Source organism: Anguilla rostrata, chromosome 1, assembly GCF_018555375.3.
Source record: "Anguilla rostrata isolate EN2019 chromosome 1, ASM1855537v3, whole genome shotgun sequence".
In the NCBI taxonomy this organism is placed as follows: Eukaryota; Metazoa; Chordata; class Actinopteri; order Anguilliformes; family Anguillidae; genus Anguilla; species Anguilla rostrata.
The window spans coordinates 13,164,812-13,183,236 of record NC_057933.1 but is presented as its reverse complement, the minus strand read 5'-3'; the positions used below and the strand labels follow the sequence as shown (position 1 = coordinate 13,183,236).

At 43.9% G+C, this 18,425-nt stretch overlaps 1 protein-coding gene across 12 annotated transcripts in view; it reads left to right on the top strand.

Annotated features, from left to right (window-relative positions):
- foxn3 (forkhead box N3) overlaps positions 1 to 18,425 on the top strand; it is a 79,171-nt gene that overhangs the window by 17,807 nt on the left and 42,939 nt on the right. For 5 of the 12 annotated variants that reach the window (XM_064323025.1, XM_064322976.1, XM_064323015.1 and 2 more), the window contains exon 2: positions 13,715 to 14,271. In XM_064323025.1, the coding sequence (XP_064179095.1) occupies positions 13,729 to 14,271 (543 nt within the window). In that variant the 5' untranslated portion in view covers positions 13,715 to 13,728. Of the gene's footprint in view, positions 1 to 8,522; positions 8,787 to 10,620; positions 10,985 to 13,714; positions 14,272 to 18,425 lie in introns of those variants that run through there. The other 7 variants (XM_064322949.1, XM_064322967.1, XM_064322958.1 and 4 more) reach the window with 5 other exon arrangements.

Sequence of the window (18,425 nt, the reverse complement as noted above, 5' to 3'; positions counted from 1 at the left end):
AACGCAGAGAAATACTATGTCGTATGTATTTGGAATGGTTTCCATTTTGATGAGCCTAACAGTAAAAGCTGACATTGTGCCATCAGAGCAGCTGCTCTGTTGTCTGTGACTCTTCCCTCGTGTCTTTGTTGGTGTGACACGCGCTTGTGCTGCAGCTGCGCAGTTCTGTGCCGAGGTCCGCGCGCAAGACACACCTGCCGCACCTGCCGCTCCCCCCCCCTCCCTCCCCCACAATCAGAGGGCTTTACGCTTCCCAATTAGCCCCACAATGGCTCATCAGACGAGCCATCTTATCCGCTGGAAATCAGCTCCTCTAACTCCGCCCGCCAAGCGGCCGCCGCTGCTCTCTGGACGGGCGCTGTTTTGTTCCGTCTTCCGTCTCCTGGCAATGAGGGGTGGGGGGGGGAGGGGGGAAGGGGGAGGGGGCAAGGAGTGAAAGCGTTGCGGAGCGTCTCATAGGCCGTTAATCTATCCAGATCAAATAAAAGTCCTCAGCAATGATAAATCCTGCCTCTGCAGTTCTCAGCCATCAGCTGGAGACCCGAAGCTTTAGCGTTGCTAGGCAACTGTGTCAGAGGAGGATTGTCGGAGGATTTTCTGCCGCTGCCTCCTCCTGTAGCTGCGGCGGAAAGGTGGGAGCGCGGGGAACAAATAGAGCAGCCCCGAAAAGGTGCGGCCCGGCTCCTCCGGATTAGGGTGCCTTTAAATAAGTGTGTGTGTGTGTGTGGCGGCTCGGAGCGTCCCACGCGCCGCGCGCGTACAGGTGAGAGCGCCCGGCCCGTGTCCTGACAGGACCCGCGGCGCATTGTCTCCTCCCAAGGCCGCCCGAGGATCCTCCGTCTCAATGGCAGGAACAGACCCTGAAATACAATACAAACCCAGCACTGGCAAACACCGCTTTTGTTCTGCTCTGTTTGTTGTCACTGTGGACAGTTGTGCCTTCATAGCAAATAAGTCATGCTGTTTAAATAGTATACGTGTACATTGATATTCAATGTACACAAAAATGAATTCTATTCTATTTCATACGCTCTGTTTAGACATTTTACTCTATTCTTGGGGTTAATAATAGAGGAAAAAGGCAGAAATAAGGATCAAGGTTGCATTAATGACCTTGTGAATTACATGGGAGAGACGCTAGATATCATGACCTCATTGTCTGCAAGGCATTTACACTGGGGATGTAAAGCTCCTACATTAATGCATTCCTGGATTACCTTGGTTTCTGCTCATCACCGAGCGTTGAGATTGGAGCGCGCTGCGTCCATTCCTCCCATACAGCGCCTGAATCGTAGCCATCTGTCTGCCCCCGCTCTACATGCCTTGTCAAAACATGTCTCCATTGTGGGGTTACGTGTGATCGCGGAGTCGCTCGCCTGTGCTTCCCCTAACCACCGGCGACGCCTTGATTGCCACAGGTTAGGGGAGCACGCGGCATCCCAAAAGCACCATTTGCATTTAATAAGCGTGCGTTTACGAAAACTGTTGACACAAGAATTCACAGTTTAATAACGTTCACCTTTGCGCGCGCGTTATTTAATTGAGGAATTACTCATTTGCGAGCGTTTAACATGAACCGCGAATCAAAAGCAATGAATAACCTTCTAATTACGCCGCAGCAGTGCTTGAATGCCGCTTGCCGCACTTTGGATTTGATCTCCTAAATGGCGCAGTGTGGTAGGCAGCTGTCTCCCAATCCTCATTAAAACCCTGCATCCTCCTCCATGGCACTGAAACGCTGGGTACTTACGCAGTGTTGATGACCCCACAGGGGATATTTAGTTCCTCACTTGCACACCGTCTTCCTTTTGGACACTCTTTAATACCTGGTGAACTGTTCTCACCCTACTGTCAGGCATGCAAATACGAGGGCATGCAAACTTCAAAGACAGAGAAGCCTAGAGAAAACAGATGGTTTTTCTCATTTGGAAGGAAAAGAAAAAGAATGCAAATTCCAAAATTAAAAAAAACGCTCTCGCATGAACTGAAAATATGAAGCACTTGTTTCCATTGTTTTGATTTCAATATGCATTTCCTGCGTTCCTGTTGCGGGCACTGAAAATGTCTCATTTTTTTTGCGAATGTGCTGAACTTTGTTGTCAGGCTATAAATGAGCATTTTGAGTTTGCGGAGAACGGGGGGGGCGTTTGAATTTTGAGCATCAAACAGGCAGAGACCGGGGATCCGTGGAACGCGTCCGTGCGGCTCCCGTACGGCGTCGCTTTCATCAGCGCGGGCTCAGGTGAAGCCTGACCGGCGAGCGAGCGAACGGGCGGTGCGGCGGGCGGGGTGAAAGCGAGGCGCTTTACCGTATTTCACCGGGGTCGTTCGCCGCGCCCGGCTCGCGGGCTGTGATCTGTGACTGCGGGGGCCGCTGAGGCGCGCCGATAGAGAGTTCAGAGATTTTATTATCGCTGGTGCGTGAATGAGTGCCCCTGATCCAGGCGCACTGATTAAAGATTAAGACTTTACTTTACAACCTCATCCGGCAGGATTTCTTCTCCTCTCCTCCGGGTCGAGAATAAAGCTACATTGCACGCCATGGTACATAACTGCGTGGTGTTGTGTGAAAGGACAAGGCGGGGCAGGATGTTGTCTGGCCTGCACCTCACTGCAAGCAGAAGCCTTCATTTACCCTGTTGCCCTAGACGATAACTATGTTGTCGGTAAGGGAAGCTTTGCCTTGTCACACTCCTATTGCCTCACATTGTGTATGTAATGTACCCACGTTGTAAGATCCATAATACATGAGGAATGTTCACAAAATGCCGCATGTACTGCATGTTCTATTTTCATCTGTATGTAACATTTCAGAGCGGAGATTTTCAACCTTATTCTTGAATTGTATCAGTCTCAGTCTGATTCTTTACCCCTTTGTGATGTTTTTTTTAATAATCTGTAATCTTCCCTTATGAAGTATCTCTATAACCCTGTGAAGAACCATTTGAGGTGCAGTTAGGTCAAGAATTATTGGCGCCCTTGATAAAGATGGGGGTATTCTTCACCCTTACACATCTGTGATAAGGACTTATATATTAATTTTTTAGTAAAAAAAATATAAGGATACTGGAGAGCACTAAAAGCTGTGGGTCCCTGAGCTGACTTTGTGTCCTTGAGCCCTGGCTTCCTGTTCTGTGGACTGTGCTGAAGATGGGGCACAGAGGCTCAGTCCCTGCTTCCTCTCCAGTAAAGTCTGCTAATTCTCGCCGGTAAGCCTCCGATGCAGCTGTTGTCATTGCAGTCCCACTCCGACTCGAGCACTGGCTCCAGTAATGAGCGAGTCTGCTGGAGATTCCCAGTGGCAGCCAGACTGGAACAATTATAATCTTCTCCAATGCACTGGAGACACCCCTCGTGCCTGTGTGTAACACCATTAATTGCATTGTTAGGTGTTATTGTAGAGAGCGATGGCAGCATCTTGAGTGCCATTTGCTAATGAAACACGCCGCACACTAATGCTGCTGTGGCCATTTAACTCAACCTTAAAGCAGCTGCCTTCTGATGCTACTTCTAGAAATGAATGAAAACAAGGGAGAGATCCCCCAAACAAGGAAGAGGTCCCCTACACAAGGGAGACATCCCCCAAGCAAGGGAGAGATCCCTCAAACAAGGAAGAGATTCCCCAAACAAGGGAGAGATCCCCCAAAGAAGGAAGAGATCCCCCAAACAAAGGAGAGATCCCCCAAACAAGGGAGAGATCCCCCAAACAAATAAAAAATCCCCAAAACAAGGGAGAGATGCCCAAACTAGGGAGAGATCCCCCAAACCTGTCCTGAAAATATCTCTTTTGTTCTTATGGGCCACCCTGTGGCCAGGGGGTAAATTAACTTTAACTTTAACTCCATCTCCACAGCTAAACTGATTATGCTGCCAGTTGAGGATCACTCCATTATTTTCCAGTTTGTTGATTATTTTTACATTTAATTTCAATGGGAATCTATTTGTGCTAAGCTGAAGCAGGCAGATTCCATCAATGGAGCAAATGAATCAAATTCACTGAATGCAACGCTTTATCAAGTATGCATGAAATTAAGTATGCCTCTAATATAGTAATAAGTTCCAAAGGAATTATTTTAATTGATTTGATTAAAAGGAGCCCTTAGGGCTCCCAAGTGGCTCACTCGATACAGGCACTCGCCACAAACACACGCTTGACCTTATAATCACGGATTCCAGCCTCAGATAAGTCATTAGCCAGCCATGCCTGTGAGTCCACTGTCGCTTTTGTCCTTGAAGTGTAGTGTAGGTAAGGATTCAGTACTGGGATCATACTGTGTGGTCTTGCAGATGAGTGCGTTAAAAAATTGAGTGCATGCCCTTCAGCTTCAATGCTCCAAGCCACCAGTGTGGGCGGCATTGACCCTCAAGAAGCTCAATGCCAATATAGGGATAAAAATTAAGAGGGGGAAAACAAGGGAACTGACTAATACTGCTTACTCTGTGCATGATCCAAGCGGCTGTTGTGATTGATGTTGTACTCAGGGGCACTGCAGCCGTTTCCCAGGTGCGATCCTGCAACCCTGTGGCCTGGTTGCCCGACTGCGCAGCCCCACACCGCTGCGTCGTCGCGTTAGGCCAGACGAATCGAATCTGTTAGGAGCAGTGTCTTCATTTTCATTAAGTGCCTCCCTGGAGCCTATGCATCTACGGGCTCCTCCTAACTGGGTTTCCCCTGCCACCAATACACAGCCAAATTTAATTTCCTCTCTCCCTGGGACTCTCCGGAGGTTCTGAAGCGAAGTGCACAACAGCGCAGGGTTGTTCCATCACGTCGCCTCCGCGTCCAGGTGACGTCCCCCCCCGCCTGCACCTCCTCCTCCCCCCTGGGCCTCTCCTGCAGTCGCCCGCGGTGGGGTGGAGGAGCAGCAGCCGGACGGGGCCGATTCGGCGTCCCGTCACCGTCCCGGCCCTCCGCACGTGGAGGCCGGGGGACGGAGGAGGAGGAGGAGGAGGAGGAGGAGGCGCCGCCTCCGCCGATCGGATTAGAATTCCTCCCGTTCTCCTCACGCTCGGCCGCCTCCTGGCATTAGACCCGTCCTACACCAGGGCAGTGGCATTCACGGCGACCCGCTAGTCTTACTCTAAAGATAACGCCGGCGGATTTTTTTGCATTACGTACCGTTTTCTCTGACCTTCAGCGAAATGCTACGTTTCAGCTCCGTGGGGCCATCGGGCTCTTTCTGAATCTCAGAGCCGGAATGGAGGACGGGGCCCCGGCACTGATGCGTGAGGCAGAAATCACACACCCAGGAAATCTGAATATTTTGAGTTTTTCGTGCTCTCCAAACAGTGCCCTCAATTGCGAACGTTCACGTTGTGAACACTGGGGGATTTGTATTTTTCTTTTTCTTTTTGGGGACACGTCTTGGAAGGCTGGCGTGGAGAAACGGTTCGGCCCCTTAAACCTCACCCAGATTTTGGGTTTAATGCTTTGACGTCCGTGCGGCCCTGGGGTTCAGCCTCTCAGATGGAACCCCTGCTGGCGCCTTCCAAATCTGCCCTGCCGGTGCCTCTGTCAGGTCAGCCCCGCCAAACGACAGGGAAAGGAGGGGAAGAGCGGTTCCCTGTCCAAGGAGGGGGGTGGGAGGCGGGGGGGGGGCACTCTGCTGAAGCTCTTTAGGATCATCCAGGTCCTTGGCCCCCGCACCCCACCCCCAGCGCAAACGACATGCCCTGCAGCTTGTTTGCGTGGATGTTTGGCAGGCTGCAGGGCCACAGTGGAGTTCTCCATCTCGGTGGAAGGCGAGTAATACGGAAGGGCTACGTGTCCTTAAAGAGAAAGCAACCTTAACTCTTAACCCCGCTCACAGGCTCACAAATGCTGTGGGCGGCAGCGCTAAGTGAGTGGGGGTGTAGACGGCCCAAACGCATTAGCTGAAATCGAACAAATCATAACAGCCAGATGCACAGCCTATATTTTCTTACTTAAAGTAATCTGTTATCACTTTCGTTTTCAGGGCTCTGTTTAATCTTTACTCTTAACCTTTCACTTTAAATAGAGAGCGCATTTTTTTTTTTGCGAGGGGATGGAGCAGAGAAAAAAAAATCATGAGATAATAAGGCAAGCTATGCCAGAAAAATAATATTCCTAATGCAGTGTTAGACACCAATGGAAATGAAGATGAATGTCTGTGGTCCCCAGGGGTTCATGGGTGAAGGAATTAACACGGCTTGTCACTCTACCCCAGTTGTTCTGGTTGCCAGGGTAACCTGGCTGTATGTGTTCCAGACTATGGTGACACAGTTGCAGGGGCCGTCGACTGCACTGCTCACCCAGTAAGGCGAGAGTCTAGCCAGCACAAAACATCCATACTTGATTCATACCTGAATCAGAAATACCCCACAAACTCAACGATATGCTCTGACAACAACAGTGGACCAAATTTAATAAACCATCGGAAATTTATCCCGTTTCCTATTTGCTATTGCTTTAACATTCTAAAGAATGAAATTCAAGTTTGTAAACATAAAAATAAATAACAGTTTTTGTTTCCCAGTGTCCCAGGAAATTGGCAAGCACGGCGCATACATTTGTAGGAAGGGTAATTATAAATAACATAGCCTACAATTGAAAGTGTAGCAATGGCTAAAAATAATTTTTAGGTTTTAATGAGCTGATGTCACAGAGTTGTATTTGCACTGGACGGAAACAAGTTCCAGAACGGATAAGCCCTGTAGTTGAAAACACTTTCCCTTGTAGCCTTAATTTAATTTAACAAAGGATAATTGGCTAACATTTGCAGTACATAAGGATGGAACAACTAAGAAATAGTTATATCTAAACAGCCCAGTCATGTAATTCTGTCTTTGCAGTGACTTCACCTATTGATATCACAACAGTAATTATTTATGTATTTGTATGCAGCTGCTCCTATTTGCACAAAAGAGAGCATTTCATTTTTTAACAATGCAAAAAGCACCAATTTATTATTTAAAAACATTTGGTCTACGCCTGTCCAACCTGAAATTGAGGGATTCAGCCTCATTACAAGGGTAAATAGAACACCCCTAAGCCTTTGAGTGTTGGGGGGGGGGGGGGGGAGGGGCTGCCTCCATGCTCAGGAGAGTTTGGGGTGTTTAATTATCCTGTAGCTTCAAGGTAGCCATGACTATCTCAAACTTTAACTTGGTAATTTCATATGAAATGGCCGAGATACAGCGGTTGCTATCAGTCAAGCTGGCCGCTCCTGTGTGCCAGAGGAAATAATTAGATTGAGGAGCAGAAGGCTAGGAGCAGTCCAGAGTCTGACTGTGAATGAGCAGCATGAACACAGTGTCCCCGTGCTTTTCATTCTCTCTGCTGTCCACAGCTCTCTGGGATGACCTTGCTCTGATATGACTGATTATTACAAACAGGCTGCTTTCTGTTAATGTGTATCAGTCACAAGGCTACACAATTGTGGCCTGTCTACCAACAGGTGAATGCAAGTTTCTATTTTACTTTACTTGCTTTGAGGGTTTTTTGGGTGGGTTGAGGGGTTGGGGGGTTCTGGTAAAGCATACTTTGGTAAATTTATAGGGTAATGAAAACAAAGCTGTAAAAGTGCACTCTGATTGTTACATATTCCGTATAGTTTCTGTTTCGATTCTTTATGGCAGATGACCAAATCATATTTCTGTGGGAGAGGCCAAAGCACGTTGCTCTCAGTCTGAAGGGGTACATATCATTAATCAATGACTATCATAAAATAATGATAAATAATCTCTGCAAACATTAACGCTAACCATGTTTGTCGAGCTCAGGAAACATTACTCAATATTTCCCTTCAGGCAAGAATGTATTACTGTATATGCCATGGATATAAAACAACAAGAAGACAGAGAAACTAAGCATTTCATTGGTGATAAAGCCAATATTGTTGATGCATTGTAATGACATGCTTGCCTTGCGGCAAAATGTTTCTGGATGACAATTAAAAAGTTACGCGTTGGCGTTTTTCATTGAAAGGGGCAATCGGAGGTGAACTGGAGATAGGTGTACTGTTGGGCTGGGGAGCACTCATGTGCTGTGAACACTACCTGCTATCAGGACCGAAAGGAGATAAGGACAGCGCTCTACAGACTGCTGAACTTCGGCTATTTACTACGTCCAATGAAAGGAGAGAGTGACCTTTGCCCTCCCTTTAGAGCCTGTTTCTAGTGAAAAAACCCAGGCGGTGTAATCCTGGTGCGAAACCGCTAAGGCAATTTCTGCATCAATTTTATATAAGATCTTTATTAAATTAAATTAAATTAAATTAAATCCGCCCCAGTGTTTACACAAGAAATAAAAACACAGTCCTCAGAGTTGTTTTGTCTCTCAGCAGGCATATGACTCTATATGCAGTGCAATCCTCTGTTTGTGTACTGACGTCCAGTGAGCGTCTGACATCACTGTTTTCATTGAAATGGGCTCTGTGGCGGGGACGAGGCCGCAGGCAGCACAAAGTTTCAGCCAATGAGACGCGAGAGTGTCGGCACTCACCAGACAGGTTACCGGGGCAAGACATGTGACACCTATTCAAGGAGGGGTTTGCCAGCAACACCCTCCACAAACGGAATTTCCTCAGGTAAACACAGGACAGATGAGTCAGGGCTTGTCAGAGGTTTTGACGTAGATTTCTTTTCTCCACCCTGTCCTTCTCAAAGCTACGAGATTCCACTTTGTCTCATGAAGTTCCGGGAGTGTGCATTGAGGATTACAAATAAACATTTGCGTACAGAGAAGTCAGAGAAGAGAGGTTCTGGGAGGAGGCCTGCTCTAAAACCCCAGGCGCATGGCAGTAAATGCAGTAACCAAATGCAAGGTAGGACCGAGCGAGGGGCTCCTCCAGGGTAGTCTTTTGAACGGCCGGGGCTGGCTTACTGTCCTTCCGCTCTCTCTCTCGCTGCAGTAGGTCAATCAGACCGACTCGGCGCCCATGGAGGGAATTATCTTTCCCAACAGGTTAAAGCAAACACTGACACATTGTGGTGCTCCTCACACCAATGTCAAGCACTGCTACTTCTCTGCACATTTTTCCAGTGCTCTTTTCAGTGGCACAGAAAAACCCCCAAGATGCCTTTTTCCAAGGTTCCAGGTGCCCTCGAGTCTTTTACTAGTTTGCAGGACTGACTGCTGCGAACAGATTTTTTAATCTGATAGTGTTACAGACAAATGTTATTTATTTATTTTTTTTCCCTGCTGCCATTTGCACTAAATCTCTGAAGGAAAATAGAACACGCTTATTTTCGGTTCAGTAGTTTTCAGCTTGCTTTAGACTATGACTAGTCAGGGATTTTTTTTTACAGTGTACTGCACATTGCGGGCTACTTTATTCCATATTCCAGCATGGTGTCTGAAGTTTACTTTGTCCTGTCACTTCAGTTGTATCAGTAGTTCTGTGAATAATTTATTACCAGCCTGAATAGCCTCATTAGTTTCCTTTTCAAAGTTTAAATGAGTTTTGAGGTTGTTATTACACAAGTCTCCTGTTTGGCTGAGCAGCGAAATGACAGTTTGGCAGTTGGTTAGCTTGTAATAGGGGCAGCCTGTGTCTTTTCAAGAGTGGATTTGCCTTTGTGTTTTACGGAGGCCCACGGCTGGTGCAGACTACAGGCACTGTTACCCCACAGGATTAAAAAAAAGCCTTGCTGAGCGGTTCAGAGAAGAGTTCACAGGACTGTTGACTCTCCACTGTTTGTTTTTATCTCTCCGCTTTGTGTCACCTTAAAAATGAGTATCGCAAAAACATTTGATGTTATGAAACCAATATTTAAGTGAATACCGTTAGTGCAAAACAGCAGTTTCATAAAGGAAGCAATGTTAGATAAAAATAAAATTTAAAAAATTGTGGAACTGCTGCTACTGGACCTTCCAATAACGTGCTGTGCTCTCATGCATAGACATGAGCAAAAGTCATCAGATTCAATGATTAGAACAGATGTTTATTAGTGTGCCTTGCTGTTCATAGGAATACCTGTAAATTGTTCTGATTTTTGTGGGATAAAACCAAGGTAAAAATGACCCTGTTGGGAACATAACTCATCCAGTCATCCACATATATGAATAAAGGGCACCTTTATAATACAAACCCTCTCTGCTCCCTTTAGTTCAGGATTTTTTGGGGCCCACAGTAAAAAAGGATGTCCATAACATAGTCCACAATAATAATAATAATAATAATAATAATAAACATTTTATTATTAGACTCTTCTTATTAATATCATTAATTGGTGAAATTGTTTTAAACTGTTAGTTTTTTATAATGACAGTGCTTTATTATTATTATTATTATTATTATTATTATTATTATTTAACTCCCGTTATATTACGAAGACACTGAGTAGCCTAATATGCTACGTAGAAGGCGCAATTATTAATACAACAGTATAAAATCAAATCCTTTTCTTCTATTATAATTATTGAGATGAAGGTCCCTGTATGCAAACGTTATCGTTTTTGCCCAAGGAACCCCCGTTTACCCTGAAAAGAGTGTGATGTTGATTAATTTAACTGTGACTTTATAACCATGCGGTGCTACTGCGCCGCTCTGTTAGCAGACCTATTACAAACAAATGTTGATTTGCTCGGACAGCTGGTATTTGGGCTCTCAAACAGACCGGAGTGCTTAATTATCTCCGTCCCTTTACTTTTTTGTGTTTACCCCCCCGATTCATCCCGTTACTGCTGCTCGCTGATGACGCCCTGCCCACAGCTTCTCCCCTGGTCATGTGTGCAGTTTTCATTTGCTGTAGAGCAGTTTATTTTTTTCCCCAGCAAGAACAGAGCAAAACACATACTCAAGACACAGGCGATCGGGATAGTAGAAACGACTAGAGAATTTGTTATGTACCGAGGTTGTCTGCAGATGCCTGGTGACTGCTCCTTCCTTCCCGGTTTCTTTCTCTAGATGCCAGTGTGTGACTTGGGCTAAAGAATGCAATGGAAGGATTTGAAGGAATTTGTGCAGGAACGTTGATTCCAGCGATACTTTTCAGTATAGCCTAATCCACACATGCCCAGGTAAGGAAAGGGGAGAGCTTTGTAAATTTCTATTCTTTACCGACCGTGCTTGGCCGATTAGATAATGGCGTTTAAAACCGCCACGTACGACTAAAAAAGTTTTGCTTTAATTGCGAGAAAGCTAGTTAATCGTATAGCCTACTGTTGTGCTTTGCGTCCGTGCGACAAGGATCGTATTCTGGCTCCCAGTAGCTACGAGAGCATGTCGAGTAGGCTACGCTAATACATGACTTATTTCAGAAATTAATAAAAAACGTTTCAACATTTTGCCTGGTTTGTTGGCTACTTTTGCAAATGCCGCAACATAGGTTAGCCTACTTCTCTATAATGAGAAAGAGCTGTAACTTTATAGCCTACCCTTCTACAAAAATGAAATAATTTAAGTTTCAGAAAACGGACAGAAATTTCTTGTCTGACGCCCGTTTTATGGGGAAATGTGGCGATAGGCCTACCGACTGTATCTGTGCACGGAAACTCTGTAGATTTGTATTCAGTTGTTTACTAATTGACACTTGTGGGAGTTTTCATTCCAAGCGCAGAAAGGTATGGTTTGAACTTTCAGTAAACCAGTTGCTACCTGTGATAAGGTAGGCTACCAAATATATTTCGCATGATTTCAAGATTAAATAAACCGCTTAATTAATAATTGAGTCTTTGATGCCTTGGCACCGTTACTTTATAATTGCTGCTTAATGCAACTAACGTGGCAACTCTGCATTTTTCAGTCGGTTAGTATCAACTGATAAATATAGAATAGGCTATAAATCGCATAATTTTAAGGAATTTGAAATACGGTTTTATTTGCCGCTAGTCTGGGATAAAATGTATCTATATGCGAATATGCTATACAAAGCTTCAATAATAAGCTACTTTAAAAAGTTAGTGTAGCCTACCATTCTCACGTGAACTTCGCAGTTGATCAGGAACGTTGTCTTAAGGCGTTGTTTATAAGTTTGTTTAGAACACAAAAGAATGGAAAAGAATGATATATGAGATCCCTTAGGGATGCAATTGGCAGTTAAGCAAATTAGGCCCAAACAGAGCAGTGTGTTGTCATAGCAACAGTGCAATTAAATTACTTTACTGTCGGCTATAATATAATTTTCCTGTTCAGAGACTCAGGGGAGCGCAACTCCCATTTGGAGACGAAGTTGGATCAGTTGCTTTCTGGGGAGAGGTAGCAACACATTGGTTAATGATTAATTGTAAATAATCTTATTTTATTTGTCCTTCTAAAGTCTACCAATCAATGTCATTGATAACACAACCATTGCCACAGAGATTTTTTTTCCTCCCAAATATTTTTCATATTTCTCTGGTAAAATTTGGAGATGAGTGCATAATTTTACAGTGAGACAAGCTGATGTGAATTTGTTCTTTGTGGTATTATAATTTGCACAGTGCTGTATCCATAAATAGATCAAATAAAGTGAGCATTTTACTGTACAACATTTATAGCTGGTACTCCATTAGCATGGCATTTTAATTCCTTTTGTCTGAGTGATGTCTTGGAGGTAGATGTGTTGTTAATTCAAAATGCAATGTTGTTTTAACACTCGTATTCTTTTCCTGTGTGTTTTGGGGTTTGAAGGAGCATGTCAGCATTGATGTGCAGTTATATACGTACTTATAATGTCAGCATAAACCTTTTAAACAAAACAAAAATCCACTGCTTGTGCAAACTGCATTAAATAATTAAACTTGTGCTCACATCAGGGGGCTCAATGAACAGGCCATCTCCTCATCATCTTTAGAGAAACTCAGGTACAGTCTGGTACATGTTTACCACCTTATAAAACCGCCCATAGTCTTGTCTGTCCTCTGTGAGACCTCATTAATGAATAGTTTTATGACGGGCAGATATTTTTTAGCGACTGCTTTGCTTGACAAGTCTACAGAAAAACAAGGGATTGAGCCATAAACATGGCTATTACCTTAATTAGAGAGAGGCAGAGACAGAGGGACTCATTTCATGGTATACAGTGACAAATGCGAATAAATCAGTCATAATGACAGTGGATTTAGTCGGTAAGAGCCTTTTCTGAGACATCCTCAGTACTTCGTTTCAGGATGAAAGACGTTGAAACCATGTTAGTTCCACCCCCACTGGATCTTGTTGGCTTTAACGGGGATCGTTATATTGGAAATTATATTAGCAATTGTACTGAAGCCAATGCTCTCCCAATAGGAGGACATAGGGCCTAGTTGTTTCCGGGGGTTGAATCGGTGAAGTTTTACTCCAAACAATATTAACTGAGCAGGATTGAAGTGTGTGTGCCTGTCTGATTTGAATGAATGAGAGAAGCAGAGACAGAAAATGTTTGCAGGAAGCACCATACGTGACCTCACAGATTGTGACAGCATTGTTTTTCCATTTTGATGGATGTCTATCTCAGTCTCCCACAGACTTCACACTACCTAGCATTCTATACATTCCAGAGCTGTCTCTGAGAATACAATGGCTGTTGTCTTTTTGAGGTTGTGCGTTTAGCTTTTTTTTTTGGTGCATTATTTACTTGTCAGAAATATGGAATTTTGTGCCAGAGTTGATTTGTAACCAGAGTATTGTGAAAACTAATCCAGGGTGTGAGTGTTAATATCATGCATGTCGTTTCTTAAGTAAATCCCAACTGTAAGAACAGAGCTATGCTTTGCTAAACTAGATGTAAAGACAGAGAAAGGGACAGGCAGACAGGAAACGCTAACTGTCCTTGGTGTCTCTCCCTGCAGGTGTCTTGGTCTAAATGGGTCCCGTCATGCCTCCAAGTAAGAAACCGGAAGGTTCCGGTATCAGTGTAACTAGTGGTCTGAGCCAGTTCTACCAGGCCAGCTCGTTCACCAAGGCCCTGCAGGAGGAGGAGGAGATGGACCTCAAACCCCCCATAATCAAGCTGGAGAAGGGGAACCTGGACGACGAGGAGCTCACCAACCTAAACTGGCTCCACGAGAGCAAGAACCTGCTCAATAGTTTTGGGGACTCGATGCTGCGGAGCGTGAGCCCCGTCCAGGAGCTGGACGACGACACCCCGCCCTCGCCTGCTCAGTCCGACCTTCCCTACGACGCCAAGCAGAACCCCAACTGCAAGCCCCCCTACTCCTTCAGCTGCCTCATCTTCATGGCCATCGAGGACTCGCCCTCCAAGAGACTCCCTGTTAAGGATATATATAACTGGATTCTCGAACACTTCCCCTACTTTGCCAACGCCCCCACAGGGTGGAAAAACTCAGTCCGGCACAACCTGTCTCTCAATAAGTGTTTTAAGAAAGTGGACAAGGACAGAAGTCAGGTAAGGGCGATTTTTCTGCAGTGTCCTCTTACTGGATTGTTAAAAATGTCCTAGTTTTTTTTTATGCATCTGTAATCATATTTTACAGAGTGCAAGCTGTTCCTTACATCCTTTCAGGGTTTTCTTTCTATGTCATAACGTAATCTTATATATAACATAGCCTATATAAACTTTTATTATCCAGGGATGGCTTCTTGTGATGCATTTGCATTTTTGCTAGCATGCAGTATGCAACATTTTTGTGTACATGTGCACTCATGGCTGTGTGTGTGTGCGCGCACTTGTGCATGCATGTGCGTGCATGTGTGTGTGTGTGTGTGTGTGCATGCATGCGTGTGTGTGTGCGTGCACCAGAATGCTTCATACTTCTGTACCAGTCTGAAGAGTAAAGCCGTTCCATGTGACTTACGGAGTTCACTGCCATCTGGTCCTCGGCTGTGCTGCAAAGAATTTTTTTTGTATACGTGTCTCCATAGAAACTAGGTTGCAGTTGACATGGAAAGTAAGCAGTTGCTGTAGCAACAGGGAAACTGATGTGGCAGTGTGTGTGCGCGTGCATTTTTTCTCCCTTCACTGGGAAAGGCTAATCCAGTCGCGGCGGAGTAGTCGAGTCAAGGCGCTGCAGTGGGCAGGAGTCTCTCTCTTCCCTCACCCGTCACAACATGTCGGGCTGATTTCCGCAGTCTGTTAACCCCTTGTGCTGGGTCTGACTGCTCAAGTCTACCTCCCCCTGTGCTCAATACAGTGGGAAGGCGTCTCCTGGCTGTTTGCATTGCCTTTTTGTTGTATACAAAAGATGGTTAGTTTACATATGATTGCAGTCCTGAAGTATAAAAAAGGACGCACGGTATCATTATTAACACTGTGCAGTTTATCCGATAATGCTCAAGTGGTCTACTGTTGCAAAGCCTCTTGAGTTTAATGAGGTCTGTGGGACCACACTCAACCACATGAGAGAAGTACATAGTATGCTGGGCTTTCATCTAGATCAATACAGCAGTGAGAAAACGTGGGAAAAGCACTTTAAATGGGCATAACTGTACTCATGTGCTTCTTCTGAATGCAAATACTTCTTCTGATCTGCTGTGATCACAATACCAAGGGATATTTGAGCAGAACATCATCAAAGCCATTAACACAATATTGCGGTAATTGGGGGCATTTGCAGTTAGTGATTGGTATTAGTAGTTAAGGTTATATAAGGAAAGTACTTTACTTATCTTGCGCTTATCTGCCTGATACAGTAAGTGCTTATAAGCCACCTCTGTTCTCAAACGGCAGTCTGGGAGAGGGGGTCAAATGTTGCAAAATTTCTTGAAGTGAAACTTAATTGTGTAACTGGTGGCAAATCATGCGTTTAATCCGAACCTTAGATCAGTTACAGTTACAATGCATTTCCTCTTGTAAATAATCATCTTTCGGCACTATCTGTAGTTTTGGTTTCAGTCTGTAGTTCTTTCTGTTGTGAACACTGGTATTGTACTCCACAGTTAATAACATTTTCTCTTCTTTTTCTGAATTTCATAATTTGAAGTGCACTGTATGCAATAGGAGCATCGGCACTGTTAGCTTGAGGCTAAAAGCAATTATCAAAGAAGAGCTCATTGAGGCTTATCATTTTGAATATGATACATTTAGGCAATGCAACAGATGAAAAAATGAAATATCAAAAACCCATTTAGTCGACCAAGCCTCAAAGAGACCACCTTTAATCAAAACCAAGTCTTACATTTTAGTCATTTATATATTAACAGAGTAGGCCCAAATATGTAGTTTGTTGCTTGTTGTGTTAAAGCCATGTTGTTGTCAGGTTTTTTTCTAGTTTTTATGAAGTCTAGCCTATATTTAAAGACCTAATGTTAAAAGTAACACAATAGGAATGCCATCTCAAAATAGTTAGTAAAAGTTGAGAACAAACTTTAGGCCTAATATTACCACCAAACACTCTAAAAATTATGTGAAAGGAACTTAAAAGGATCATTTGTCCATTTCAGAAAAGTGATAACCTTTCTACCGGTCTACTTTAAAAAGAACTTGATTTATTCTCAATTTTTTCTTAGCTTCCTGAAATGAAAGTGTTGAATTTTGTTCACATTATCATCACATATTTATGCATATTTAAGATACTTAGAGTATTTTGCACATAGTAATTGTGAAATGCACCTGCAATAGCCTAAATGTTGTCTTCTCTGCCTGTGTCCTACGGTAGTCTTTCAGCAATTTGATTACGCCTTCACTGAGCATACAATTAGCAGTGTAGTTTTTTTTTCTTCATTTTGTGGCATGGTATGCAATTAAATGTGATTTTTGTGACTGAATTAGCACTATTTCTCATTTATGTGGCACAGAATTATTGGCATTTCTTACACTGATACTATTGATTCTACATTGAGAATTTAATCGGAAAGTGTCAAGAAAATCATTTGTATGCTCCTGGTATTTTTCTTATAGCTGGCCACTAGCGATTGCTCCCGAATGGTTTCCGACGGCAGCGGACCTGACTTTTTGGGCAGGGCTTATTTGTGGCAGCTTGCTTTTTTATGGTTTTCTCAAAATTTTATCTCCCCAGCCCCCGTGTGTCGTTTCGTGTGCTGCGGCTGCGTTTGAAATTGATGGGACCTGCAGCTGTACAGCTGAATGTAAAATGCATTTGGGTGAACACGCCGTACCCTTGCTGAACTTTACGGCAAATTCCGATGCAAAGTCACCTCATTGGAGCAATAAAATTAAAATCTGTTTTTTAATATTTTGATCATTTTCTCGTGCCGTGTTTATGGCTATTATCGTTACTCGGTTAAAAACAAACAGCAGTTGCAGTAGGACAATACCCAATTTTGAAGTCTCGCTTCAAATTGGTAGTGTTTTTATGGCTGGGTCGAGTGACAAAATATTCAGAGGGAAAGGTATGAAAAGGAAACAGATTAAATAATCTCAATTCTGGTCGATTTATGTTTAACTAGGCTCTGCTGAAATGAAATTACTTTTTGCACACCTGCCAAATTGTTTTCCATCAATTGAAGGAGCTGGAAATTATAATAACAATGCCCTCACATGTTTCTGTGAATGTATTTCTGGGTCACGGCCTGACAAATGTCATTAATCAGTGCAGCTGTGTGCGAGTCCCCATGTTGACTGTGCTGTGTGATTGTAGCTGAGTGTTGTCTGAATCCGAGAGGTGTGTACCAGTGCTGCAGTCAGTGTGTCATTAGTTTCCATGGCGTTGTTTACAAACACAATGCCGCCACTCCAGGATTATCAGTCTGAGTGAGGTGGATCAGCAAGACTGGTGTCTCCTACTTGCATGCTCACACAGACAGACACACGCGTCTGTGTGTACACAGACACTCTCACGCATGTACACATACTCTCTCATCTTCTCTCTTTATCTCTCTCTCTCTCTCACACACACACACACACACACACACTGCCTTTCTTTCGCACATACAAACACTCTTTCACTTACTTTCTCTGTCTCTCTCTCTCTGACACACGTACATACACACAGACACTACCGGGAACATTATTTCATGGTATAGACTTGTTTTTGTTGTGGATGTGGTCTGTCTTATATAGGCCTACATGAACTGTTTATAGGAAAGTGAGCACATTTCACAAGCAGTAAGTTAGATAAATGTTGCACATTTTATCAATGGACTTTGTTGGAAGACCAATCTGTAAACATTTAGCGAGATGAAATTAGAATGAAAAAAGACAGACAGGCAGAGTCCCTCACTCGTGGTATTTCTAGAATTTGAGTGAGAAGTGATCTTTGTCTTTTAAGTAAGAGGTGGACCTGCTGAGATACAGTGCATTTGATGATTAATGTGAAACTGTGCATGTTTTCATTTGTTTACATTGTTTCTATAGTGACAGACAGCCGAAAAATGCGGCGGGGACATAAAGTACAGTAGCTGCGAAATATATTGCAGCACATTAATATGCGATTATTCTGGGAGATCAAAAGGGAGGTATCCTCAGTCACCTTTATCGGTGATCAAATGAAACACCTGGCAATAATCCAAATAGTTTTATAAAGACAAAAAGCATTTCATCCTCCATGACCCAGATTCCTCGCTGCTATTGTAATGATGTGCCGCTTATTTACTCGGTAGTTCTCTGGAGTTCATCCGTTTAATTATTTAGAAAAAGGAACA